Source organism: Leucopleurus acutus (genome assembly GCF_964270905.1).
Source record: "Leucopleurus acutus genome assembly, chromosome: 9".
In the NCBI taxonomy this organism is placed as follows: domain Eukaryota; kingdom Metazoa; phylum Chordata; class Mammalia; order Artiodactyla; family Delphinidae; genus Leucopleurus; species Leucopleurus acutus.
The window spans coordinates 64128213-64156158 of NC_139144.1; the positions used below are offsets into that span (position 1 = coordinate 64128213).

A 27946-nucleotide genomic window follows, 5' to 3' on the forward strand; every position below is an offset into this window, starting at 1 on the left:
TGGAGAAGGCATTAAGAGTCTCGAGGAGGATATCTCTGCTTTCCTTCAGCGCTCCTGCTTTGCCCCAGCCTCAGCATACTACCTAACTTCTTGCACTCAACGAAAACCCTTAGGAAAGTAATAGCAAGTAGGTGTAGATTCACTCTGGCCAGGGTTCTTGAGGATTTTAATCCATATTCCAGCTCATACCCAGACATTAAGATTATTTTTTATCTTTATCTACAATGAATTCTTTTTCTTCCTTTACCTCACCAGCTATAAAGGCAGCCATAAGCCTATTTTATCCTGGAAAAAATAGTCACTCTCTCTGACTTTTAGCTCATTTAGCTTTCTATGAATCCTCAACTCTCCGATTAGTTTTTTTTTAAAAAACTGCGATGTTTGTGGTTTATCTTGCTTGTATAAGATATCTTGCTTATCTTGCTCAAGATCTTGTGAGGATCTTCCAATTTTCTGTATTCTAACTGGTAGCAGAAGTCTCTATATTCTAACTGGTAGCAGAAGTCTCTCCCCAGATTTGATTTTAATGAGCATAGTTTTGAATGGTCATGGAGCTATTACCTCTTACTAGTTGTTCTCATACATGATTTTCCAAGTTCTACTGACCCTCCGAATACAGATTTTGTCTAAGTTGATCCAGGAGGTTCTTATTTGACAAAATTAAATTTGATTTTATCATTTTGGGGGTTGGGAGAATTTAAAAAATGAAGCAAAGGACAATGGAAGAGGATGAGTATTTCTTAGGCGACAGCTCTGAGCCAAGGCACTGCATCAGATACTTTTATGGTATTATCGCTCTTAATACTTATCCGAACTGTATAAGACAAGTATTACTATCACCATTTATAGGTGGGAAAATGAGGTCTCAGAGATTAAATTGTCTGTGATCACCCAGAGTGTAACTAGACATGATACAGATTTAACTCCAGTTCTCTATGATTTCAAACCTTGTGCTTTCTTTTCCAGTATATTATATGCTTGAGACAAGAATGTTGGAGAACAGGGAGGAAATCATTTAGGCAGTAGTGGATGACCAGGTTGGAGAGGTAAGAAAAGATCAAATCAAGTGAGCCTTGATTCTAGGTATAGATCTTTAAAATTGACCTTAAAGGCAATTGGTATCATTTCAACTTCCTGGATTGTGATGGGAATGTAAGAAAAACTCTCTGGAAGCACTGGCAGAGACAAGGGCTGGTAGACTTAGCCTCCCCATAGTGTGTACCACCAATCCAAACACAAATGAATATACAATCTAGTAATAACCATGTGCTTGCTTTGCAAATGCAGCTTTGAGGCAGACCCTCTAACCTCCCCTTCCAACCAGAGTGCACCCCGGGGCTGCTCCTATGTAGGCATTCTAGAGCTGCTACTTCCAGGCCAGGGTGTACTAGACAGGAGGAGAAGCCAAAATTCTGCATGGAGGCCCTGCCAGAAACTAGGGAGCTGAACTTCTCACTGGCAAATGGCAAGAGAGTTTCCCTCTGGGCTTTATGCGTGTAGTAATATGAGGCATGTAATTTCCTTGAAATCAAGTGCAGAAGTTACAGCCGCTCTTTTAAACACATGCTGAGTTTAAAATTTGCTTTCACATATTCCTAAATTGTGTGTCGTTTTTCATGCAGTTGAAACCAAAGAGGCAAAGTCCTACAACTTTATAAGATTTTTTTCCATAGCATAAAAACCTTAGTCAACACTTTTTATGCTCATAGAAAGTTAATGAACTTACTTAATATTTTCGTAGCATGATTCAAATGTGACAACCCCTCATTTAACTACTTCTCTCTGAGCAACAAAAGCTTTAAACTGCATTGCACATACCTTAAAATTCTGTGTGCCTTTTGGGAAAATATATGTGCTTGCTCCCTCTGTGTTTAGAAGCCCCCATAAACAATGTGTCGTGTCTGCCACTATTACCATCTGGTAGCTCACATCAGTTCCCTCGCTGGTTTCCTCCAACAAGGCAGCCTTATATGAACGCTTACAGTAACATTTGATAGGCTTTGGTGACGCCGTGGGGGTTAGGCTCAGTTCCCTTATTGTGTTGCCTCTGGTGGCGATCTCTCAGAATCCAGGCAAGCCTCAGATGTGGAAAATTCTAATAGCTTAGCTAGAAGGCAGCATGCATGGGAAAGGGCAATGAATTCATTCTCCACAGGTGTATTCAAACTCGCATGCTGGAGAGGTAACCAGTGACCAGAGAGCATTTGGGTGCCCTTAATGACTTACAGCTGCATTAGTCAGCATATTTTCAGCATGTTTCTCATCTTTAGTACACTTACGTAATAGGGCATCAGAGAAGCCATGATAGAACTAATATTCAAGCAAAGCTTTGGATTAGTAACCGAAGAAAAGCCACATGGCTCCCTTGCTATTCTGCTGAGTGGTGATCGCCATTTTATACAGTAGCCAGATGTCCAGCTTTGAGAGCTTGTTACCCAAAAAGAATGAAGTCAGCTTGGCTTCCATGAGGGAGCAAAGGATGGGTCGGATCTGTCTGCTTCACTGATGCAAGAGAATAGAAGAGCATGAAGCCTGGGAAGACCACCAATGCAGAGACAACTGGGAAAGTGTCACATGCATCACAGAGCAAGATAAAGGGAAGAACATTGACTCTGGAGAAGATAGATTGTGGGTTCAAACCACTCCCTTGCTCTTTAGCAGCTATTCAACATTGACAAGTGATCTAGGTTTCTGAAAATCAAGTTTTAAACCTGTAACACAAAATAACATATACCTGATGGGTTGTGATGAGAATTCACCAGAACATACTTAGACTGAAGTGGGAACTTAACAAAAGGTAGTTAGGTCAGGGTGACTATGGCTGTTTGGGTCAGAATGGTGCTCAAGGTCAGTCAGTGTGATTGGGACTCTCTGGGTCAAAAATGCACTTGAGGCCAGTGGGACTATGGCCCCTTTGGTGAGAATGATGCTCAAAGACCTCATGGTTCTAGATCTCTACTGGATAAGACAAACCATTATAGGCCAGGACCTGGAAACTAGATAGAAATGCATGTAGGTGGGGCAAGCCTTGGAATTGAATCAGCTGTAGGAAATGAGAGAAAATCAAGGTAGAGATGAAGGTGAGATAAAAGGTGAGGTATGTGTGGAAAACAAGGATGTATCACAGATCAAATATCCAGTCAAGCGCCGTAGGAAAGCTGCAATGTCAGGTCCTGACAGGCGAGTGGCGCATCCCCTGAGACATTCAGGCGGGTCAGCTGACATCACAAAGTAGGGACACCCATGCCGTTTAAAGCCAAGTCACCCACATTCCTGGGTAGATGTTATCATTGAGACCAAAATATCAGGAATAATCCAAAGTTTCATTTAAAATTTGACAGTTCTCAAAATGATATAACACTGTCCCTCCAGAAAGATTGTAATGTTTTGTTCTTTTTCAGAAGGGTAGGTAAATAGTTGCTGCAATCTTCCAACTTTCAAAATGTGACTGTCCTTGGCCATCTGCCCGTGCCATGTTCCATGCAAAGGACTTTGACACTGTATTTTATTCACTATTGTATCTGCTGTACCTAACACGTGTCAAAAGGAAGTCTCAAAGGAAATTTGAAAATACCTAGAATTAAATGAAAATGAAAATATAACACATCAAAATATGTGGAATGCAGCTAAAGCAGTTCTGAGAGGGGAACTTATGTCATTAATGCTTACCTTAGAAATGAAGAAAGGTCTCAAATGAATAACCGAATTTCCTACCTCAAGAAACTAATAAAAGAAGGACAAAATAAATCCAAAGCAAGCAGAAAAAAGGAAATAATACAGATAAGAGCAGAAATCAAGGAAACTGAAAATAGGAAAACTGTAGAGCAAAATCAATGAAACAAAAAGCTGGTTGTTTGGGAAAAAATCAGTAAAATTGATAAACCACTAGCAAGACTTACCAAAATAGAGAGAAGATACAAATCACCAATATCAAGAATGAAGTAAGAGATATTACTATGTATCCTGCAGCCACTTAAAAGATAATAAGGAAACAACATTATGCTCATAACTCAATAACTTAGAAGAAATGGACCAATCCTTGAAAACCAGCAACTACCAAAATTTAACCCACAGGAAATAAGTCATCTGTGTAGACCTAGAACCAGTAAAGAAATTGAATGTGTAATTTGAAAGCTCTCAAAAGAAATGTCTATGCCCAGATGGTTTCAATGGAGAATCTCTATTAAATAAGACTAATGAAATTTAAAAATTTCCTTCTGTAAAACCCATGTAAAGAAGATGAAAAGGTAAGTTACATACTATGAGAATATCTTTTCAAACCACATATCCAACAAAAGACTAATATCTAGGATATATAAATAACTCTCAAAACTTAACAGTAAAAGTTGGACAATCTAATTAGACAATGAGCAAAAGACATGGAGAGGTGCTTCACTGAAGAGGATATAAAGATAGCAAACTAAGTACATGAAAAGATGTTCAACATCATTAGCCTTCAGCGAAATGCAAACTAAGACTTCAGTGAGATATCACTGCAAACCTGTTAGGACAGCTAAAATAAAAACTAGTGACAACATCAAATGCTGGTGAGGATGCAGAGAAACTAGGTCACTCACACGTTGCTAGCAGGAATGTAAGCTGATATAACCACTCTAGAAACTGGGTTGGTAATTTTTTATAAAATTAAACAACCCACCGCCTCGTTCCCGTGTATGTGTTCTCTTAGTTGTCACCATATTGAAACCTGTTTTGAGAGGCGATTGGAATAAAAGGTGTTGCATATTAAAAAATTAGACATTCAAATGCCATACAGAACAGCAATTGTACCCCTTGGCATTTATCCCAGAGAAATGAAAACTTATGCTCACACAAAAGCCTGTACATAAATGTACATAGCAGCTTTATTTGTAATAAATGACAACTGAAAGTAACCCAAATATCTTTCAACAGGTGAATGGTTAGGCGAGCTGGGGTATATCCGTACCATAGAAAACTTCTTGGCAAGAAAAAAGAACATACAGGCAACAATTTCCAGAGAATTATGCTGAGTGGAAAAAGCCAGTACCAAAGGTTACATGCTGTATGATCCCATTCACATAACATTCTGGAAATGACAAAATTATAGAAATGGAGAATAGATTAGTGACTGCCAGAGGGCCAGAGGTTATGATGGGGCAAAGAATACAGGAGTGGGAGGTGGGGAGGTGGCTGTGATTAAAAAAGAACAACATGGGGCTTCCCTGGGGGTGCAGTGGTTGAGAGTTCCCCTGCTGATGCAGGGGACGCGGGTTCATGCCCCGGTCCGGGAAGATCCCACATGCCACTGAGTGGCTGGGCCCATGAGCCATGGCCACTGAGCCTCCTCGTCTGGAGCCTGTACTCCGCAACGGGAGAGGCCACAACAGTGAGAGGCCTGCGTACCACACGCACAAAAAAAAGAACAACATGGGGGCTTCTCTGGTGGCACAGTGGTTAAGAATCCAACTGCCAATGCAGGGGACACGGGTTCAAGCCCTGGTCCAGGAAGATCTCACATGCCACGGAGCAACTAAGCTCGTGCGCCACAACTACTGAGCCTGCACTCTAGAGTCCGCGAGCCACAACTACTGAGCCCACATGCCACAACTACTGAAGCCTGCGAGCCTAGAGCTCATGCTCTGCAACAAGAGAAGCCACCGCAATGAGAAGCCCGTGCACCACAACAAAGAGTAGCCCCTGCTTGCTGCAACTAGAGAAAACCCACGCACAGCAACAAAGACCCAACACAGCCATAAATAAATAAATAAATAAATAAACAAATAAATAAATAAGAGAACAACATGAGGGATCCTTCTGGTGGTGGAAATGTTCAGTACCTTGACAGTGGTGGTAGATACACTAACCCACACAGGTGATAAAATTGTATGAAACAATACACACACACACAGCAGGAGAAATCAGAATAAGATAGGTGAATTGTATGGATATCAATAACCGGTTGTGATATTGTGCTATAGTCTTAAAAAATGTCACCATTGGGGGAAATTGAGCACAATACAGAAAAGGTTCTATCTCACTATATTATTTCTTATAATTACATGTGAATCTACAATTATCTGAAGTGAATTAATATTACTTCCTATTTCCATAAGCACTTATTAAGTATTTGACAATTTCTGGAAGGTTAAATATATTCTATATTTTTATTTCAATTAGATGTGAATAAATGATATCAGAATTTCTTATAGATAAAGTCAAACAGTCCTCTGTTATAAAGAGCTAAAATTGTTTTCAAAGCTTCCCAAAGCAAAACAGAGACACTTATTTACCAGAAGATATTGATCTGGAACCGTAATTCTCCTCTCTGAGTGTTGAAGCAAGTAACCAAAGTGATCCAGCAAGATCTCTGGGATAAGAACCAGCCTACAAATATTCAGTGCTCTCTCTCTCTCTCTCTCTCTCTCTCTCTCTCTTTCTTAATTGAAAAGCTGGAGCCCCATCACCCATCAACACAGAAACTGCCTTAGATTGATTTTGGAAGGCAAATATTTCAAGTGCACACTTTATCGATTACTGACTGAAATAAATTGTCTGAAAATGTCTATCACTGTGATCATTCTTATTCATAAAGATTGAATATTTGTGATTAAAATGAAAATACGTTCATTTAAAGCTAGTTACCATTAGGCATCCATCAGGAATGAAGCCGGAAGCCAATTCAGCCACTCATCAGAGGGCTCTTGGACCTACAAATCATGTCACGTACACAATGGCTCCTTGCTCTTACACTGGGAACACTGTAGGCCAAGGGTCCATGACTTCAACACTGCACATATGTGGCTGTTACTTAGAACTCTCTGAGGTATAGGTTTACATTACCATCTGCCATCACAGTTGCTGTTTACATCTGTCTTAAAAGGGGGGTTGGGCATAATCAATTAAAGTGCACATAGAAAGCCCTGGAAAAAACACCACCACAACAACCTGAACTTCGGAGAAGTACATGTCTATCCAAAGGGGAAATAAAGAATTCATACTCTCTTCTCTCTTTGAAAATGTTCCCTTTGAACTTGGGAAATTGTGACGAGAGTGTTTTAGAATTCCTAACACTGTTCAGCTTCTCTGAAGGGCCCCAGAAATAATCTCAACATTCTATGCTTTAAAGTTAATTTAATGATACATGAGACGATAAAAATTTTAAACTTTTGCTCTACAAAAGACTCTGCTAAAAGTTTGAAAAGATAAGCTATAGACTGGGAGAAAACGTTTGCAAAAATGTATTTCTGGTAAAGAAGGATTAGTATCTAGAATATATAAAGAATTTTCAAAACTCGACAGTAAAAACAAAAAGCAAACAATCTAATTAGAAAACACATTTCACCAAAGAAATATACAGGTGGCAAACAAGCACATGGAAAGACGTTCAACATTGTTACTCAATGGGGGAATGCAAGCAAAACCATAATGAGATAATGCTACACACCTATGAGAATGACTTTTAAAAAATTAAACACCGAATGCTGACAAGTATGTGGAGAAACTGAATCACGCATAAATGGCTGGTGCAAATATGAAACGGTGTAGCCACTCTGGAAAACAGTTTGGCTCTTCCTTATAAAATTAAACTTGCAATTGCCATAGGAGCCAGGAATTTCACTCCTGGGCTTTATTCCAGATAAATGAACACTTATGTTCACACAAAAGCCTGTACATCAATTTTCATAACAGATTTATTTGTAATAGCCAAACACCAGGTACAATCCCCATGTCCTACAACAGATGAATGGTTAAACTTTGGTGCATACCGTGGAACGCTACTCAGTGATGAAAAGGAACAAATTATTGATACATGAAAAAACTTGGATGAATCACCAGGAACAATGCCGAGTTAAAAACAAACAAACAAACAAAAATAAAACTCAAAAAGTTACATACTGTACATTTCCAGCTACATAACATTTTTGGAATGACAAAATTATAGAAATAGAGAGCAGGCTAGTGGTTGCTGTGGTTAAGGAGTGGGTAAGGGCAGGAAGAGTTGGGTAGGGGGGAGGGCTAACATGAGGCAGGCTCGCGATGACGGGACTGCTCTGTATCTTGACTGTATCCATATCAGTACACTGGTTGAGATATTTTACTATAGTTTTGCAAGATGGTAACACTGAAGGAATTACTTAAAGGCTACAGGTGATTTCTCTGTATTATTTTTTATAACTGCATGTGAGTCTACAGTTATACAAAAAAAATAAGGTTTAATTTTAAAAAAGAATTGAGAAGTCTAGGAAGAAAGTATATTCTTTCCACCTAAGTTTGGAGATGAAGATGCTGCTAACCTGTTGGCCAACAAGGCTGCTGGTAAGAGGATAAAGCAGGCAGTTTGGAACTGAGAGCCGCTTTTAGGGACTTTGCCTCAGCATGCAGGCGTTTCCCTTCCTAGCCAGGAGCATTACCATTTGGCAGCCTTCATCTCTGTCCTAGAGCTTCCAATAAGGACCAAGACAAGGTGGATCAAACAGGGAAGCCTACTCTCTACTTATTCACTACCACGGCATTTGAAGAAATTCTAACCCTTGGGGTCAACCTCAGGATGAGCTTGTTATTATGAGTTCTTGCTCTATTACTGAGATGCTGGCAAATGTCAAGGAGGCATCGACCAACTCAATACTGGGAACTAACTGGTAGTTGAGGTCAATGAGGAGCTTCTTAGGACCTGCACAGCCTGCATCTTCAGGGAAGAAAGAAAACAACATGCATGGAAAGCGCTCAGACCTCTTCTGGGAGAACCCATTTCTTGGGCAGTATTGGTGGGTAGCCTCCTGATTACCCTCAGGGATCTCAAGTCCTTCCAGCCTTTATTGATCCCTACCTGATCTCCCAGACTGACCTCCCTGCTCTTGATGCTCAAACCAGTGACTACAAACGTCTGTTCCTCCAATCAACACAGGACATTTCCTCCAGTGAGCAAACGGGAAACATGGACCCTTCCTCTCCATCTGACAGCATGTCACCTCCCGCACAACTTGTTTAAATACCCTTTGACACTAAGCCTTTCTTGGAGTGCATGTGGATTCCTAATACTAGAACATCTGGTTTAGTTCCTTTGAAGGAGCAAATTTTTCCTGCCCTCCATACCCCACCTATATGGTGAGGGCTGCATTCTTTGTTATGTTTTATTTCTTTCTAAAATGCTCTCACTGGTGAGCAGGACCGTAAAGTGGTTAAGAGCATGGACTCTAACATTCAATGCCCAGTTCAAACCCTGCCCTCACCATTTACTAGCAGTGAGAACTTGGGCCCCAAATTTCACATCAGTGGGATGGGCATGATGACAGCAGCTTATCCTGCAAAGCTGTTATGAGGGTTGAAGAGTTGATATGTGTAAAGAGGAGCGCCTGGCATGAGGGAAACCTTGTGTAAATGTCAGCGATTGCTACTATTATTCGTCTTCTCATCAGCATACTACTCCAAGAGGCAACAGTGGTGAGTGAGAGTACTCTGAATTTAAATTCAAATGGATTTGAGGGTCAGAATTAGCTGTGGCACCTTTGGGGCAAGTCACTTAATCTCTCTGTGCCTAAACTTCCATATTTGCAAAGCCAGGCCAAAAAAATCCTACTGCATAAGGTTGTTATGGGGATTAAAGGACCTAGCTTGTTTGTCTGGGCTACTCCAGCCTTGCACACCAGGCCCTCAAAGTACTACTCTGTGCATTGTTTTTGTAATGGACAATTATTACGGTAGGGAGCAGTGGCCGCGAGATGAGTCCTCTTTCCCTCTCCATCCCCCTTGCCCTGGCGCCTGAGAAACAGAGCATCCCCATGGCAACAGCGGCAGCTGGTCCCTTGATAAGAGGAGCTGAAGCCTGGCAGCAGCAGCCACTGCCACTGAGGAGCCGGCCCAGCTTCAGAGAGGAAACACTTCCTCCCCATCACTTGCCTTCTCATCTCAGCACCTGCACTGACTGGTAAGTGCTTCGGATTTTTACTCTGAGAACTTTTATGGTGAGAAAAGCAAGCTTCCAATAAGTTACAGCTCTTTTGTGGTTGCTGGGACAAAGAAGGTTGCAGCTGGGGGTACAGGGGGCGTGGGAGATGGCGATGCTTTCTGGAGTGATACTAAGCCGGAATTAGATGCGGAGCTGGGAAAGTCACCACTTGCAAGTTATTTTTTCCAAGGGAGGTGGACTCCTGAGTTCTGTAAGAACCAGAGTCCCCGCAGATTAAATTGCGAAGTTTCATAATGAACACAGGAATATCTGCGTATTCGCACAGCAGTGTAGGGAGGCTTATCTTCCAAGGCTGAGGAGAGTGTCCTAATCAAAAAAATCCCCTCTCTGTCCTACTTCAAGGAAGAGTCATTCCTCGAGGAATACTGCAAATTTAGGCCTTCCAAATGAATAAATTTGATTTAAAAACGTGGTACTTTTAACCTGAATTCAGTCCTCAGGTTAAAAAGAGATTTGACAAAAGATGTGAGTTTTTACATAAGCAGAGGCTACTTTAACCAGACACCACCTTGGGCTGTGGACATAACCTTCTAACTTTTTATTCCATCAAGTAAATCCAGGTCTGACTAATTTGGGGAAATTCTTTAGAATACCACGTGACTCGGCTAAGTGTCAGCTCGCTCCTGAGAATCAGTATTAGCATGTCCCCAAGGCCTGGAAATGGGTGTTCTGCAGTTGGTTTGTACGTTGGATTGTTCTTATCTCATCATTAGCTTCAGAAAAGGCCAGAGATGGGACAAGGAAATGGTTCAGTTTAGATGTACATGTTGTAATTCCAAGCAGAGGACTAAAAGAGCCAAGAAAGCAACTGACATTCTTAAAATGGTAGCATGTGCTGGGATCTGGGCTGGGAGCTTGACACACATGGTACTGTTAATACTCTCAACAACCCTGGAGAAGAGCCACTATCGTGCCCATTTCACAGATGTGGAAACTAAGTTTCCAAGAGGACATATAACTTTCCCAAGTTCACCCAGCTAGAGAGTGGGACAAGCAACCAAGCATTTGTTTCTACCTTATATCACCTCACAGCACCAAATGCTTACAGTCAGTGAGGAATTTTCTATGAATTAAACTACATATGCTAACACCCAACGGAGAAATCTACTCAGTGTTAAGAGAAAGGACAACATGCCCAGAGCAGCTTCTGACCTTAAAGTGAACTGACCAATCTTTTGTAGCTGCAGAAATAGCATTACTATCCTCCTGAAATAGGAACCAGCTCTGAGCTAGTGGAGACAGGCTCCCTCAAAGGTGTCCTCGGCTTCAGCAGGCTGCTCTGGCGTTTCTGCCCTGCAACCTAGCCAGCTTCCTTCCCTGGCACCCAGCTCCCTGGACCTTTCCTCTCCTGTTCTCAAAAGAGAAAGAGACCTTTGTCATTAATAACCCCTGTGTGTTGTGACATCAGTTAACGTATCTCCTCTCTCAGTGGTATTTGTGTTTACAAGTGTCTCTCTGAGAAAAGGAATGTAAGAATTACCAAGAGGAATTACGAGAGTTTAGTGTCACGATCCTGAAAACCTCCTCAAACCCCTGATATGCCATCACCTGGTCTCTTGTACGTGCTACAACAAAACACCCACATTCTTTCAAACAACAATGAGAAAAGTAATGCAGACCCACAGCTCTTTCTTCTCTCATGGAAAAATCTGAAAACCAAAAGTTTTTGTTGTTGTTAGGTTCAACATAAATTCATTTGGTAGCTAAACCTGACATGAAAGGTATGAATCATTTTGTAGGCTTTATTTATGTGGTTTAGTGTGAATATTCATATTTTTGCTACAGAAGTAATGCCTGTGATTGTGGAGCTTCCTGAGACTCTTCTGGAGGTGTTACATAATAAAAATATCCTGATTTCCACCATACATGTGGCCCCAGGCTTTTCAGGAGAGGTTGGGAGGGCCAATACTGACAGTCACAGTGGTGGTCCCAGCCGTCACTGTGTGAGTATTCAAATTCAGAGACCACACTGAACCAATAAATGGCAAGAGAATGCTGAAGGATCACAAATCTTTGGCTAGAAAATAGTTTATAAAATACGCCCAAAGCGTCTCTTCAGTCCCTAGCCCTTTGGTTGGAATCTGAAGACCCAGGGTACCAGGTGTTTAGGTACGAAAGAAAGAGCTGATTCTTCAGAAATTTCCCAGATTACAGCGAGCTGCTGAGGGAGATGATGAAACATTCCCTGGGCAGCATGACAAAAGCAACACCCATATGCTGTGCTTGGGGTGGAGACTGAATTAAAGAGAGAAACGCATGGGCAGAGTCAGGAATATGAAGTAGAAATATTCCATTTCCTAGTTCAAGAATTAGACTAGCTCCTGACTTACAGTGGCTCAATTATCCTGAGCACCCCTTCTCACTGAGGGTAGAAATGCAGAGGGGGTAGGGAGACGGGGTCATCTTATACTAAGATTCAACAGGCAGATAAAATGCCGATCATTAATAAGGTGATGCTAAACTCCAAATACCTCTCTCCTCCGTGTACTCGTTCCTTTCTTTGTGTGAAGGTTTTTTTTTTTTTTTTTTTACAGCCAAGAATACTGTAGTGACATCATCCATAGTAAACGTAGCTTCTAATCCCACGGGCAAAATGCATCCCTGCCCAGCATGGAGTATTTTTGTAAAGTAAAATCCCAAATGTGAAAACCATCTCTCAGCCTCCTAGTAAACAGAGGCTTACCATCATTTTTTCCCTCACACTGATTTAAAATAGTGATGTGTCCCCCATAGACACTAGGTGCTACCTTGGGGAGGAGGCATGTGTCAGTTTTGTGACTAATCACCAGGTACCCTTACCTTGTCCGTGGACTTCTGACACTTGCACAGCTCGTCTCTCAAGGGCAGCCTCCTTTCTTTCAAGTCCAGTACTGTGAAAGCCAATTTGCTCGGATGTTGGCTGGCTGTCCCATGGGTCAGCATCTAGAGGAAAATGAAAGAGTCAATGATTTTTAGAATTGTTCAGTTCGTTAGCTGGTCTTCATTAGCCAGCTATCTAGTAAGGTATAGACAATGTTACATGACTGACATTTACTCGATACCTACAATGTGCAAAGCACATAGCTACTATTTAATCGTCATAGTAACTCTGGGATAGTTATTATTAAGTCTATTTTACAGATAAGAAAACTGAGGCTAAGAATGGGGGCAGAGAGGACCATATGTCCCCGGTTGCCAGTCTGTGGGTGCACCAGGAAGATGCTCGCCTGGGCACATTCTACCACAGCAGCAATAGACTGTAGGCAGAAAGAGCAAAAACGATTATATTGCACTTGGGCTCCATCTATCCTCACTACCTCATGACGATGTAGCCACTTCATCAAAGTCTTACTGCTTTTAGGTAAAGGGCTGAAATTTAACCTAGATCTCTTTGACTTGAAAGCTCAGATTCAAATTAAATAAACCAGCTATGGAGCACATAGGAGCAGCCATATAATCCAAGTACAAAAACCAGCTTACATTAGGTTGGAGAGAAGGAGAGGGGTACTCCTGCCAGAGAGGACCTAGAGCAGAAGGTAAGAGGCCTGAGTTCAAACGCTGACTGACTCTAAATATGTAACTAATTGTAGGTCATGTTAAGCTCTTTGAGTCTCAGTCTCTTCTTCTAGAGAAGGAATATTTTAACTAGTTCCTGCATGGGGTGGTGTTCAGCACAAAGTCAATGACAGGGCCCATGACTTTCTGCCCAAAGAGATGAAAGACTGAGTAGGTACACAGCCATATCTGAATGACTTTGCCTCCAGACCCCAACACTGAGCCCACTCGTCCTGAATGATGGTCCCATAGCTTTCCTCTTCACGCAAGCAGGTAGGGGCCGGCCACCCAAGTTAACAGCATACTTCCTATGGTCCCAGGGAGTTGGCAGTCTCTATACAAACACTAAAAGCAATGGTCTGAATTGATTTCTGCTGAAGTCACTCAGTGAAGTCAGTCTGCTCAGAATGACACTAAAAGCTGGCTCAAGTAATCCGTTAATGTCTCCATCTGCTACACAATGATCTCAGCTTGGAGGAGGAGAGGCCCTCTAGCCTTCCCAGAGAACATTGGCTTATTCCTCAGAAGACAACTGAGTTGAACTAATTCTGTGAGCTTGAAATGTTAACACAATTGGTCTGTGTGTTCCTCTGCATGCCAGTATCCAAGAATCTCAAGAAAACACGACCAGTTGGGTCATTTTAATCTTACTGCTCTCCAACCATTCTTGCTATGGTAGGACACGAGTAATAAATTATCTAAAAGAAACAGAATATAGGCAGACTCTAATGACGATTTCCTATAAATCTCAACTAATGCATTTCTCATTCAGACCTGACACATGTCCATTCTGAATTTCTACTCCTTCTGGACCATGGCTACAACTAATAGCTCTGAAAAATTCAATGGATTTGCGGTTTAGGAAAAATGGGCTATGGTGGGAGGAGGAAGAGGAAACAGATTTGCTATAACGTCAGAAATCTCTAGGGAGAAAATAATAAAGATCCATTTCAAGACCTAGATTTTTTCCTACCACGTCTCTACGACTGTTGTAATATGGATGGGGAAGAAGTCTCATTACTTCATAGTTATAAGCATGTAATGGTAGAAACCAGAAGCCTGTTTCAATTTCGATTCAAAGGAGCCACTGTTTTAAGAGTCTTGGGTCTCTAGTGGAAGTCTTCAGACATGGAGATGGATCCAAGCTTGGCTATTTAATAGATGTGTGACTAAATAACTTAATTAGATGTTCTGATCCTCAGTTTCCTCACCTGTGAAATAGGCATAATCTTACTTTGCAGAACTCAACAGAAAAAAATACAGGCAAGGTTTAATCAAGATTTTCTGTAACTCCCAGCTAACTCTTTTCTAATTCAGACTTTACAAGTGTTCATTCTTGAAACTCCCACAGTGCTTCTGAAAGACAGCAAATACTGAACATTTGATATGTGACAATTACTGATAATCTCTCTGTGTGTGTGTGTGTGTGTGTGTGTGTGTGTGTGTGTGATTCATTTATTTTGGCTTAAATCTTAAGTTTGGAGCTTCTAGTAGCTAAGTAGAAGAAGCAGACTTTAAAAATAGGGTTGAATGGAGAACATAGTAGTAAGTGCTCAGTAGATATACTTATTTAACAAGTGAGTGAATAAACGAAAGAGGTACTAATGGACTTGTTTCTATACTTCGGTGGTGCTGGAGAAGAAACCCACACACGGGCCCTCCTTTGATGATGTCCACTGAGCAAATGCAGCCACTGGAGCTCTCAGAAGACAGACTGGACAAGCTTGACCCTCGCTGTGGCCACTTAGGTAAATGCTCCAGTGTGAATGTCAATGGTGAAAGTCAGATAGGGGGCATCCCTGCCATTCAGTTTGCAAGCAAGTCAGAGGGAGGCCCCCTGAAACCTGATAGTTTGTGACTTTTGATGACAGCCAACACCAGATGGATGGGCAAATAGCCGTGGGTCTGTGGGGTCTGCCACGTAAATATTAGCTGAAGCACTGTAGAGAAGTTCATTAGAATTAAAAAAGGAGGGGAAAGGCATTGTCCTTTTTTTTGGGTCTGACAGAGTCCGAGGCAGAGCATTTCTGAGGCAATAAATGGAATGTGACACTATAGCTTGTTTCCAGTCCTTCCCGGCACACTTACACCCCACGTGCAGTGCCAATAAAATATTTCAAATATCTCTCTTTGCCTATCAAGACAGAATTTTAAATAGCCTTTTTCTGCTTTATTGTCAATCTGTTTCCTTTCCAGAACTGACTTTTTGCATAACATTTGTAATGAAAATACCAGAAACATTTCTGCCTCTACCCATTTCTAAAAATGAGACACTCAGACTTTTGATGGGTGGGCCTTTTGCATATTCATAGCCTTTGTTTATGCCTCGCTTGGTTATGACTCCCCTTGCCTCTCCCCTCTCCCCATTTACCATCAAGATATTTTATATTCAGGATTTCTCCAAACATGGGAGAAAAGGCAATTGAAATAAAAGTCAAAATTGAAGGAAATGTCTTGCTCTTTGTACGGTGCCCTGAATCGCTTCTTGGGGTTGAACGGTGACGCATGGCTGGTCCATAGCCAGCCTGTACTTCCAGAGACCCCATAGCTGGTCAGCACTCATTCTGAGCCACTTTAATTCATTCAACAAATGTCTATGGTATGGATAATATGGGGGGAAATGAACTGTGCTCTGTGGTAATACATTTTTAAAATTACATTTTCCGCCCGGCATTAAGATACATAGACTCAAGAGCCTGGGTTTAATCCTGATGCCATAACCTGACAGCAGTGGAATCTTCAGCCTTTTAGCTGGCCTTCTAAACCTCAGTCATCTGCAAGTTAGGGATAACTGTACCTTTCCTCGTGGGCGTGGTGTGAGAACTAAATGAGATAATATATTCAGGATGGTGTGACTATTTAACGTCTGGTAGAACACAGGCATTGACGAATCAGAAAAGGTGTTGGTCCATCCCACACACTAAAATGAGGTGAAATCACCTAGCACATAAGTAGTACTCAATAAAGTCCCCTTCTCATCTCCTTTTTTTGCATGCATGTAAACATAAAATCATATAGTCCAATGCCTTACACATAGTACAATTTCAATCAATGCTTATTAAATTGAAATGATTGGATGAAATTATTAAAATCTCCCAGATAAAAGGAAATATTTATTACTATTAAATGTGGCTGAAGAATGATGCTGTTTGATTTTTTGGTTATGTATTATGATCTTCTGATGAGGCAGGCATAATGATAGTTACTAAATAGTTCTGATAGTTGGTTCCTCACATGTATTGGGTTTTCTAAAACAAAGGATCATCCAGATATAACGTCCAATAGACCATAAGTAACTTGGAAGCAAGGTCCATTTCTTACTTTTCTTTTTAGTCCTTGCTGGCATATACAGTAGAGGTTTAATCAATGTTTGTTGAATAAATAAATGAATGAATGACACAGGTTATGTCTAGACCCACAAAAGTGAAGTGAAAAGGTCTGGCACATTTAATCCACAATATTTTTTTAAAAAGTGACCTGAATATTTTCATAAACAAAAGAAAGAGAAAGAGAGGAAAAACAAAAGGGAGGAAGGAAAAAAGGAAGGAAGGAAGGAATGGAGGGAGGGAGGGAGGGAGGGATTAAAAAAATCCAATTACTCTCTGAATTTCCCCAACATCCTTCATAGTTGTAAATCTAGCTGGACAGTATCCAGGCCATAGTGAGTTTCCAGAGAGACAAATAGCTTCCCTGCCTTGCACCTTCTTTGAATCCTAACGGGATAGCTCCTTATCCATAATCTGTTTGAGTTCATTCATTCAAGCATACATTCAACAAATATTTATTCATTGTTGCTAAGGAGATAAAATACAAGACACCTGTCATAAAAGAGGGCCAAGAAGATATGCATAAGTAATCATTAGATCACCTTTAAAGGTGTTAACATGAGTAAAAATGCTGTGGATACTTAGAAACTGAGAAAGGACACCCAGGACTCAGGTTAATAAGAAAAGACAATGATGGGGTGGGAGTGGGAGGGTTTGGTTTTCCTCTGAGCCTTGGGGAAAGTATTGGAGGTAAGCAATGGCTAGAGTGAACATTTTTTGAGGGTATGAAATATATCAAATGTATCAAATGCTTTACCATCCTTAACAAATTTAGTTCTCTCTCTCCCTTTCTCTCTCTTCTCTCTCTCTCACACACACACACATTTAATATTATCCTCACCTTAAAATTTGAGAGAATATTAAAGTTCCTAGAAATTAAGCCCTCCCCAAAAAAAAGGGAAAAAAAAGAAATTATGGCCCAAGTTCTCAGAACTAACAAGAAACTGAGTCAGGATTTGAACTTAGATCAGTCTAACTCTACTTATTTATCCATTCAGCAAGCATTTATTGGTGGGAGAGGCAATTAAGAATAAAATTATCAAAAGGATATATAATCTTTAATCTCCAAGAAGGCTCTATCTAGAGCAGGAGATAAATCATTACGGAATGAACAAATGCTAGAACAGTGACAGAGGAGCTCAAAGGACAGCAACATAAACCAAAGCACAGAGGAGTAAAATGGAACAGAGAGAATACTTTAATGGGCAAGGGGTGATCGGATCGAATTAATTACATACAATGACATCTGATGGACATGATGTAGAATCGAGGCTTCAAAAGCTCTGGTGAGGGCTTCCCTGGCGACGCAGTGGTTGAGAGTCCGCCTGCCGATGCAGGGGACACGGGTTCGTGCCCCGGTCCGGGAAGATCCCACATGCCACGGAGCGGCTGGGCCCGTGAGCCATGGCCGCTGAGCCTGCGCGTCCGGAGCCTGTGCTCCGCAACGTGGGAGGCCACAACAGTGAGAGGCCCGCGTACCGCAAAAAAAAAAAAAAAAAAGCTCTGGTGAGGTAATGCAGGGGACTGAGGAAAATAAAGAGATGAATAAGAAGACACGAGGACCTGGGGTTAGGATGGGCAAATAGGAGAATTGCAAAGCCAGGGGGCAGTGTAAAGACCAATGCTGATATACACACTACTATATATAAAATAGATAATCAACAAGGACCTACTGTATAGCACAGGGAACTCTACTCACTACTCTGTAATAACCTATATGGGGAAAGAATCTGAAAAAGAATAGATATATGTATATGTATAACTGAATCACTTTGCTGGACACCTGAAACTAACACAACATTGTAAATCAACTATACTCCAATATAAAATAAAAATTTTTTAAAAAGAGCAGTGCTGAAGTGTAAGTGTGAATCACTGGTGTGACTTGGCCAGTCATAGAAATGAAGGCAGTGAGGAACAGACTGAGAACCCAACTACAAGACCAAAGAGGGCATAAGGCGCCGTACCGGCCCTTGGGCTCTCCAAAGAGAATAAGGCTTGAGCAAAGGAAATTGGGAAGGAGCATTTGACACCTGTTCTCCCATCAGAAATGTAACTTAAACCCACTCTGTGCCTTGCTTAACTATATTTTAAAATTCCTCTTTGCCTTGATTATCCATCCCATTTAAGCTCTCTCCATTTGGAATTTTACAGAATTCTAGTTTTATTACATGATTTATGCATGTAAAGTCCGCTGTAGAAGAGGCCACAATAAATAAATACTTTTCTTTTTCAGACCAAACGACTTCTACTCCTATCATCAGGTATAATTGGAATCCAACCAGTCCATGACTGGACACTTATGTAATATTCTTTTTTTCTTTGCATCTTGTCAAAATCAGATGACCTTTCAGACCAGTTTATTAAGGACTGTGAGCTCAAAAAGAAGCCAAGAAAAGGGAAAAATGTACAAGTCACCCTGAATGTTGAGTCAGACCAGAAAAAACCAAGGAGAAAAGATACACCGGCCCTGCACATCCCACCTTTCATACCAGGTAACGGACGGTGAGGTCAGTTTGCACATCTGTAAAAGGGAACTGCTCGCCTCTAGATCACATTGGTCTTACAATTTTTTCCTTAAATATTTGGATGTTTTTAAATCATTGTTGCAATCTCTACATTTGTCTTAGTTACGATAAGGCCAGCCATTATAACATATATATATATACCATATATATATATGGTCCAAAATATTAGTGGATAACACAATACAGGTTTACTTTTCCCTCATCAGTGGAAGTTGGGGACGGGGGAGGCAGGCTGTGCTTCAAACAGTCCCGCAGGGACTTGAGTCAATGGACATCAACACTACACGGCTTCTAAAGTCACTGTAGGCATCCAGCAGGCCCAGGGCAGACAGAGTGGAGGACTGGCAAGCCTGCAAGTGGCACACACACTTCCTTCCGTCACAACCCTCACCCGACTGCAAGGGAGGCAGAGAAATGCAGCCCAGCTGTGTGCCCAGAAGAGCGAAACAGTCTGGTGAACAGCTAACGCGTCTCTATAACAACCCTGCGTGTGGCATGTGACACTCTCTTGTTTCCAAACGTTTTGTTTTGTCTTATTTCCTTTACCCCTTCCCTTCAGGCCATTTATTTAATGTCCTCTCTATTCACAACCCACTCAGGGGAATACAAAACAAATAGAACACAGAGCATTCTGAAAAGGAACTTTCTTTCAGTTTTATAAGAAATAAGAGAAACACATAAACAGCTGAAATATACAGCAAGAAGTAACATCATAACGGAGGTCCTCAGATAAGGACCCTGGGAGCTCAGTGTGGGCAGTGAATTGTGGACAGTTTTATAGAGGAGGCTGTTTTTAGAGAGTTTTCTCCATTCTACAGATGGAGAGAACTTTCACGCGTAGAAGAGAGGAGAGTAGGCAGGTAGGTGGAAGTAGAGGACTAATTAAGCCAGTGAAGAGTGTAGCCCGTGGCTTACGGAACAGCAAAGGCCCCATCGCTCTAATGCGGGTGGACTTTGACAGCAGACAGACCTGGGCTCCATTCCTCAGGCACATGTCTTTGCCTCACTTTCCTCAGCGAGTGGATGGTGGTAGTAATATTAAATTGCTCAGGGTTTTGTGAGGCTAAAATGAAAGCAGACATGTAAAATCCTTTGCACAAATGATGTTCTCTAGTGTAGCCTCAGTAAATACTAATTCTTATTTTAAAGAAACTGCTTTTATTAAGATGTTTGAAAAGATCTATTGACTACCATCACCAGGTGTATGTGCAAATATAGATGCATGTATTTGACCCTGTTTCTCCCTCTGTTCCCCTAATTATGCAGGTGTGCTTTCAGAACATTTAATTAAAAGATATGATGTCCAAGAGAGACATCCAAAAGGCAAAATGAGTCCAGCTCTTCATAACACTGACCTGGAACAGAAAAAGCCACGGAGAAAAGACACACCTGCCCTGCACGTGTCCCCCTTTGCAGCAGGTAAAAGAGCTGGTGCAGGGCATTTTCAGGGGGTGATGGAAACAGGTCAACAGGCTTAACATCTGGACGTGCCAGAGGCATGGCCTTTGTCCTGGCCCAGCAATCTGTGTCTCAAAGAAGGGCCCAGGGGAGGAACAGCATTTACTGCTGCCTTTCAGGTTTACCTTCATTGGCCGCTCCCCCAGGGCTGACTTGGAGCTGGGTGATGATCAGAGCATAACTCATGCTTCAGCAGAACTGGTCGAATTCACTGAGCCAATGAAATAGAAATGTCAGTGGGTCGTTTAAATACCCTCCTCCCCAGTCTTCCAGGAAGCTTGCATTCTATGGCTGACAGCTGAGTCTCCCAAGACACCTGGATATAGTTACCAAATCCTCAAAAGAAGAGAAAGAGAGAGCGAAAGGGAGAGAAAGAGAGCTGCAGAAATAATGATAGCTCTCTTAATATGTGTCAAATCAAACCAAAAAATCTTGCTGAACTATGTGCACAACCCCACGTTACAGGGCAGGGCAGTCAGCGTGTGAGGTATAGCCTTGTCCCTGAGAATTTTATGTACAAGTTGGGGAGAAAGACACACAATCACGGTTAGAGTATAAGACGGAGTGCGTGTTTGTTTTATATAGTAGTTGGGGGTGGGAGAATGGCAGAAGAGAAAATATGCTAATGTTTATTGAAACCCTACTTAACGTTAGCTCCTGAGTTTACATGTCTTGTGGATTTTCAAAAATCAACTGAATAACACAGTAACTATTATCTCCCTTTACAGATAAAGAAATTGAGAGAGAATTTAAGTAACTTAGCTACTCTAAAGTCTTCTGTTGATGAAACTGATGGATGGATGGCTGATTGGCTAATTGATGGTGGGATGATTAGAACGATTGATGAATGGGTCAAATTATGCTCACGTTCAAACACTGTTACATGACAGAGCTGGGGCTGCTGTCCAGGTCTGTCTCATCTGTGAGCAGTTTTTCATTGCACCATGCTATGGTTTGGACTGGTAGCATTTTAGCAATCCAGAAGGGACACTTGGGAGGAGATGAGATTTAGTCATTATTATAAAACTGTATTTTCCCATTATTGCATCTAATAACAAAATTGAAAGACGGCTCAGAACACATCATGGAAAGACAGTCAGGGGAGCAGACAGGGTTACTGACCTCTGAGAAGAGTCAGGCAAGGAGGAATGGAGCATGAGGAAGCACTTGTCTGGAGAAATGGACCAAGGACCAGTTGGGAGGGTCTGAACCTGCCTCGGCCATGTTTCTCATAGGTTACATGCATCCCTACCTATACTGATCCTTCAACCCATCACACATTTCCTCCAAGCTCTGCCTCTGTCCAAATTCTAGTCACCTTTTAAGACTCAGCCAGTTTAAAGTCTCTGCCAACAGACCCCTCCAAGGCCAAAATACATATTTTTTTATTCTGAATTAACTCTGTATTAGAGCTGGGCATGCAAGTACCAAGACTTTGCCCTCTCTTTTAGTATTATCCTTATTGTTTTTGTTGCTGTTGTTGTAGTTGTTATTTAAATTGACTTACATCAAAGACTTTTTCAATGAAGTCATGAGAATTGGCCTGGGATGGCCCTGCGTTGCTGGTATTCACCTTGATATCTGGTCCAGTCCCTCCTCTATAGCCATGCTCAATAAGTATCTGTTCATTAGATATTCCATTCGGCAATCATGATTTAGCAGTTTCAAGTTCTCCATTAGGAGACTGATTATTTTATGCTCATTCTTGTATTTGTTTTTACTGAAGTCCTTCTAGGGGAAGACTTAGTAGAGGAACAAAAATACTGACGGTCAGAGAGTTATCTTAGTACACAGCACTGAACATGGGCTTTGGAATCAGACAGGTGTAGGTTTGATCTCTGGTTCTGCTCCATTCTAGCTTTGTGACTTTGGGAAACAGACCACAAGAGCCTCCTTCATTTCATCCATCTCTGAAAGGAGAACCATAAAATCTGTCTCTCAAGGTTGTTAACACAATTAAATAAAGTATATAAAGCACCTGGCACAGTTCCTGGCTTGTTGAAAGTCCTCAATAAATGTTAGCTCACCTCTATCTCTTTTCAAACTTATATTCTTTTCTTTTTTTTAACATCTTTATAGGAGTATAATTGCTTTACAGTAGTGTATTAGTTTCTGCTTTATAACAAAGTGAATCAGCTATACATATACATATATCCCCATATCTCCTCCCTCTTGCATCTCGCTCCCACCCTCCCTATCCCACCCCTCTAGGTGGTCACAAAGCACCGAGCTGATCTCCCTGTGCTATGAGGCTGCTTCCCACTAGCTATCTATTTTACGCTTGGTAGTGTATATATGTCCATGCCACTCTCTCACTTTGTCCCAGCTTACCCTTCCCCCTCCCCGTGTCCTCAAGAACCTTATATTCTTTGAGATAAGTTAAATCATTTCTAAAGGTGAGAATTTTTCTAGTCACAGTGTTTTACCTCTCCATAGAACCCTGCTCATTCAAGGAACTTCCTAAACTGTTAAGCTCTATTTCTCTGGGAATGGAGGCTCCTTACGTCCCAATATCGACATCCTAAGAGAGCAGCTTCCCGGACAAATAAAAAATGTTTATCAAACAGTGCAAAGTACACAAGAGTTGGAGCAGTGGCCTGTATACATTATGGAATTCATTGAATCAGCAAATCTTTGGGTTGCAAGTATTTGCAATTATAGATAGTGTTCTATGATTCTAGCTTTCATTAGCATATTAGCTGAAGTACTTTATTTTTGAAGAGCCTTTTAGTATCTAAAGATTTGGCAGTAATCGAAATGCTAGTTAGGCTGATAAGAATGGAGCCTTCAGCAGAGGTTCAGAGAGACACACTGATTCTAATAAGGGTCTTGAGAGGAACTCACGGGAAAATGCACTCTGGAGACATCTCCTCTCATTAGCCCTTGGCAAGTGAAGGCTGGACAGGGATGCACTCTCTTCTTTAAATCTCTAGCTAGCTACCTTCATTCCCTGAGGTTAATGAGCTTCTCTGACAGCTTCCAACCATCAGACAACTCCTCTGAGCAGTGAGGAGTCATCTCAGGCTTCCTTGCCAGCCCAAGCTTTGCTCTCAATGTGACCCACAGTTGCCAGGGCCAAGGAACTGCAGGGCAGGGAGAACTGGTTTGGGATTGGTCAGATCTGCGTAGCCGAGACCTGCTTAAGAGGAAGCGAAGTCTTCAGTTGAGGTCTGTGGCAAAAGGAACTGGAGAAAGTAATGAATAATGAGGCTGCAAGCATTGAAGAGAAACTTCCTGAAAAATTGGCCTATGAGCTGTAAACACTTGGAGATCAAAGCTCAATATGGTACTTGTAGAAAGGAGCCTGATGTGTCCTTTGAAAGTGACACCTCTTCTGTCCTGCCGGGAATAGAGTGCTCTCTCTGGTGTGGTTTACCAGGAGGGGTGGTGTCTTAGCTCTGGCTGCCTTAGATCTGCACACATCTGTAATGCAGGTGACTGGCTTTAGATGGTGCTCTGGCGGGGATCATGGCCTAAAACAGCTTGCTGCAAGGCTAATTGACCCTTTGGAGACCTTAGACTAACAGCTTTGGCCTTAAAAACACATCAAGCTCTAAGAAGCAACCGAGTGCCCTAAACTCTTCTACATAGAGAGTGAGAGGGAAAGAAGTGACATTTTTCTAAATCCCTACTACATTCCAAGTCCTGGGCTAGACGTTAGGATATCCTTTGAGAATCTCATAGTTTGGTAAGGAGACGATGTCTTGTCCAATGATTCCTACAACGTGTCAAGTACTTTAACAGAGGTTCGTGTAAGGTGTGATTGAAGCATAAAAGAATGTTGGGCTAAATCTATCTTGGCGGGATCACCCCCTGTGGGAGATACAAATTATGTTTCCTCCCGTTTTACAGACGCATAAACTGAGGCTCAGACAGGTTAAGTGACCTGCTCCAAGTTCAGTGGCCAATGAAGGGAAAGCTTTCTGGCTCTAGAGCACATTTCTCCAATAATACACCTCTGCTTATACAGGAAAATGTGAGGATCAAGACTGGGTTAAATCAGATAGACGAGTGTTTGTTAAATCTCATTCATCTTCGAATAACCAAAGGCAATGATATGAAGCGTCAAGGATAAGCACACGGTGACGACATAGAGGTGCTGCTGATTTAAGCCTCATCCTAAGCAATGATATCCATGAAATCAGGATTTTGATAAACTACCATATATTTTTAAATTATAAGACATTAAAATGAATGCTTGATTATACTAATGCTTAATTATACTAATATAATAGTATACTATTATTATATATAATATATAATATATATTATTATATATTATATTATATACTATTATATAATAGTATAATAGTATACTAATATACTAGTTCACCTCCGCTTGAAAGTATCTCCTGTGTCGCTATGGAAACCTAGCCCACTTTGGGAAGGGCTGACCTTGATGATTTAACAGCCTCCTCCCTTCCCTGAAATCCCAGGATTTTTTTTTTTTTTCTTGGCCCAGATACTTGTACAACTAGGTGTCCAGGATACTTAAAATAACCAGAAAGTTGACTAGGATCTGGGAATTTAAAGGCTCCTGTCCACATTGAATCCACCCAAATTTGGTATAATGTGAAGAAATACCAAGGAAGGAAGGATGGTATGCTTGGGGGCTCAGCATAGCTAACTCTGTGTTCTTCTATCAAGATAGCCTTAATTCTAAATTAAAATCCAAACCTCTGTGCAACTGGTATAAGAGAAAATATCTCCCACTTTGCTTCATAAGTGATTTATGCAAAAGCCTTATTTTCAGCCAGACTCCTGAAATTGTTTTTCTCCTCCAATGAATATCAGCTAATGGGTAAAGAACCCATATGAACCAACGAGGGACTGAATCAAAGGAATAGTCATTAAGCTCAACACATAGTATTCGTCAATTTGCCACTGTTGAATGGACTCCAGTGTTGTAGAAAGGCCTCTTGGGGTGCACAGCTTTCCTCCCTCAAGTTTAGATCTTTATGAAATGCTTCATGAACAGAAAGGTCTCTGATTCTGAGAAAGGTGGGGAGTGATTCAAGGCAGAGGTGGGTAAGCAAAGCTGAATGACTGGAGTGGGATGACAGAAACCATGGAGGACTGGCCCTGAATCACAGCTCCCTTTCCTTTTATTAAAACAACCGATTTCACAATTCACAGGATAAGCAGAACCGTCCAGACCTCCTTGGATAGTTTTTTCTGGGCTGATCAGTCCAGAAAATGGTGCTCAGGCTTCTGAATTCCACCGACTAGTAAACTTTTAAAAACAAGATATTGTGAGCCTAACATAGGGATAGCAACTTCGAATTTTTCCTAGTAAGGATACTGACAAAACAACCATCTAACACCCCTAAAATTTCATAGAAGAAAGGATATTTTAATCCCCAAGATAAGAAAAAGAATCATCTCAAAATAAAGGACAGAATTATAGCTATATAGCTGTATGAAAAAAATTCACTGCATTTTCCTTATTTTCTCGTTTTGTTCTAAACCACATAAAATTTATCATCTACCAGCACTGACATTCAGAAGCAGCATGTTCAGAGTCTCAGCTCAATATTTTCCCAGATGTTAGTAAAATATGTTTAGTTTGACTTCATGAGGCTTACCAGTTCTTTTCAAAGGGAAAATAAACAAGCAAATTGTGAAAGGAAAGGAAGAACTAAGTTGCTCATGGCTGTAGCACTGTGCTAAGAATTATTACATACTTCTCATTTAGTTGTCACAATAACCCTTTATATAAATATTAATGCCCTCATTTTACATACAAGAAAACTTAGGCCTGAAGGTACTATCTGGCCCAACACAGATTAAGTGAGTGGCAGACTGGGTCCAAAGCAGTTAGACTCCAAAATCCATATGCTTCCATCCTACTGCTGTAAGCTTAAATGTAGAATGTAGAGAAGGGGGTGAGAGTTGCCTCTGACACCTAGGTTGAGCATCTCTTATAACCATAACGGTGTTCTCACTGAGCCACAGCTCCTCTGGGAAGGCCAAATAAGGCCCCTCAGTTCCCTCTCTCTCTGTTGGCACCTTTAGCTTTGCAGACATTAGCTTTGCAGACATTAAAACGTTTCTGCGTTGCCATGCTCCTGTGTACTGTCTATGCTGTAAGGTCGTCTAATATTTTACTTAGAGGCACTTAATTGCAGATCTGTGCTTTGTTTTGCAGGTGTGACACTGCTCAGGGACGAGAGACCCAAAGTGATCATGGAAGATGATGAAAAAGATGGTGACAAATAGCTATTTAAAGATATTTCCCCTAAGACCACCTGTAAATAGGTTAGATTGGTTCCCTATGGCGACCTAGAAAAAATAGACTTGTTTCTGCTCTCATTTTGTCATAGTCCGCCTTTAAGATCCAGACACGTTTTCCCCAGGAGGCATACTATACCAGATTGCCAGTCACCTCTCTGTCTTCCTCTTCTTTTTTGAATCTGGTTTCTATTCCCACTTCTTGAATTTTCATTTTCTGATGCAGTGGAAAGGAAGCAGATCATCCTAACTTGGGAGATAACAGGGAAAGCTTTAGTGCTCAGCACCTGCATCTTCTGGATCCATTCGTGGAGCAAAGAGCATGGATAACGTGGGGCTCCCTGTTGCCAGTTAGGGAAATGAGAATGTTTGGGTTCTAACTCACTGATTGCTTTGGACAACATGGTCTTTTATCTCTTTTATCCTTTCTTAAGAGTCCAAGTGTCTCTTGTGATATACCTAAGTAAGACCCTTGTAACTGTTACCCTAAAAGCGAATATGTGAGCTGGGGGAGTCAACCCAACCAACCATGCCTGGACTGAAAACACCACAGGTAGAGGGTGCTGGTCTATCTGGGAAGCTTAGCAATATACCCCATTTATTTTTTAAAATGTTTCTTAACTATGTTGTCCTGAAATTTTGTGAGTTGTGTCACAAATGACCATCACTAATGATAGGTATAATACCGATGTTTGTAATGAATTTACTTTTTAAAAACTTAATTAAGATCAATGGAAGCCCATTCCTCTACTTTTAGCAATCTCGCTTATTTAGACCCCAATATGCTTTCCTGGATGCGAGGGAAAGATGTGACATTAGCTAGTGAGCAGGAGTCTGTGTATGACCCCTGCCCCAGCCTGCCGTCTGTGAGTGCCATGAGAAGGTTTTGCAAGAGGGCCTCATCTATCAGGTGATGGACATGG

The 27946-nt window shown here is 41.3% G+C and overlaps 1 protein-coding gene across 2 annotated transcripts; it reads left to right on the forward strand.

Moving 5' to 3' along the window:
* Window positions 1-15146: 15146 nt before the first annotated feature.
* On the forward strand, window positions 15147-27011 carry PPP1R17 (protein phosphatase 1 regulatory subunit 17; the record flags this gene model as incomplete). Of its 2 annotated transcripts, XM_082846041.1 has the most annotated exons (4): window positions 15147-15228; window positions 19149-19301; window positions 20601-20753; window positions 26941-27011. In XM_082846041.1, the coding sequence occupies 4 exons, from the start codon at window positions 15147-15149 to the stop codon at window positions 27009-27011; spliced, it is 459 nt and encodes a 152-aa protein (XP_082702167.1). The 2 variants fall into 2 exon arrangements, with proteins under 2 accessions (XP_082702167.1, XP_082702168.1); XM_082846042.1 differs by lacking the exon at window positions 19149-19301.
* Window positions 27012-27946: the final 935 nt, after the last annotated feature.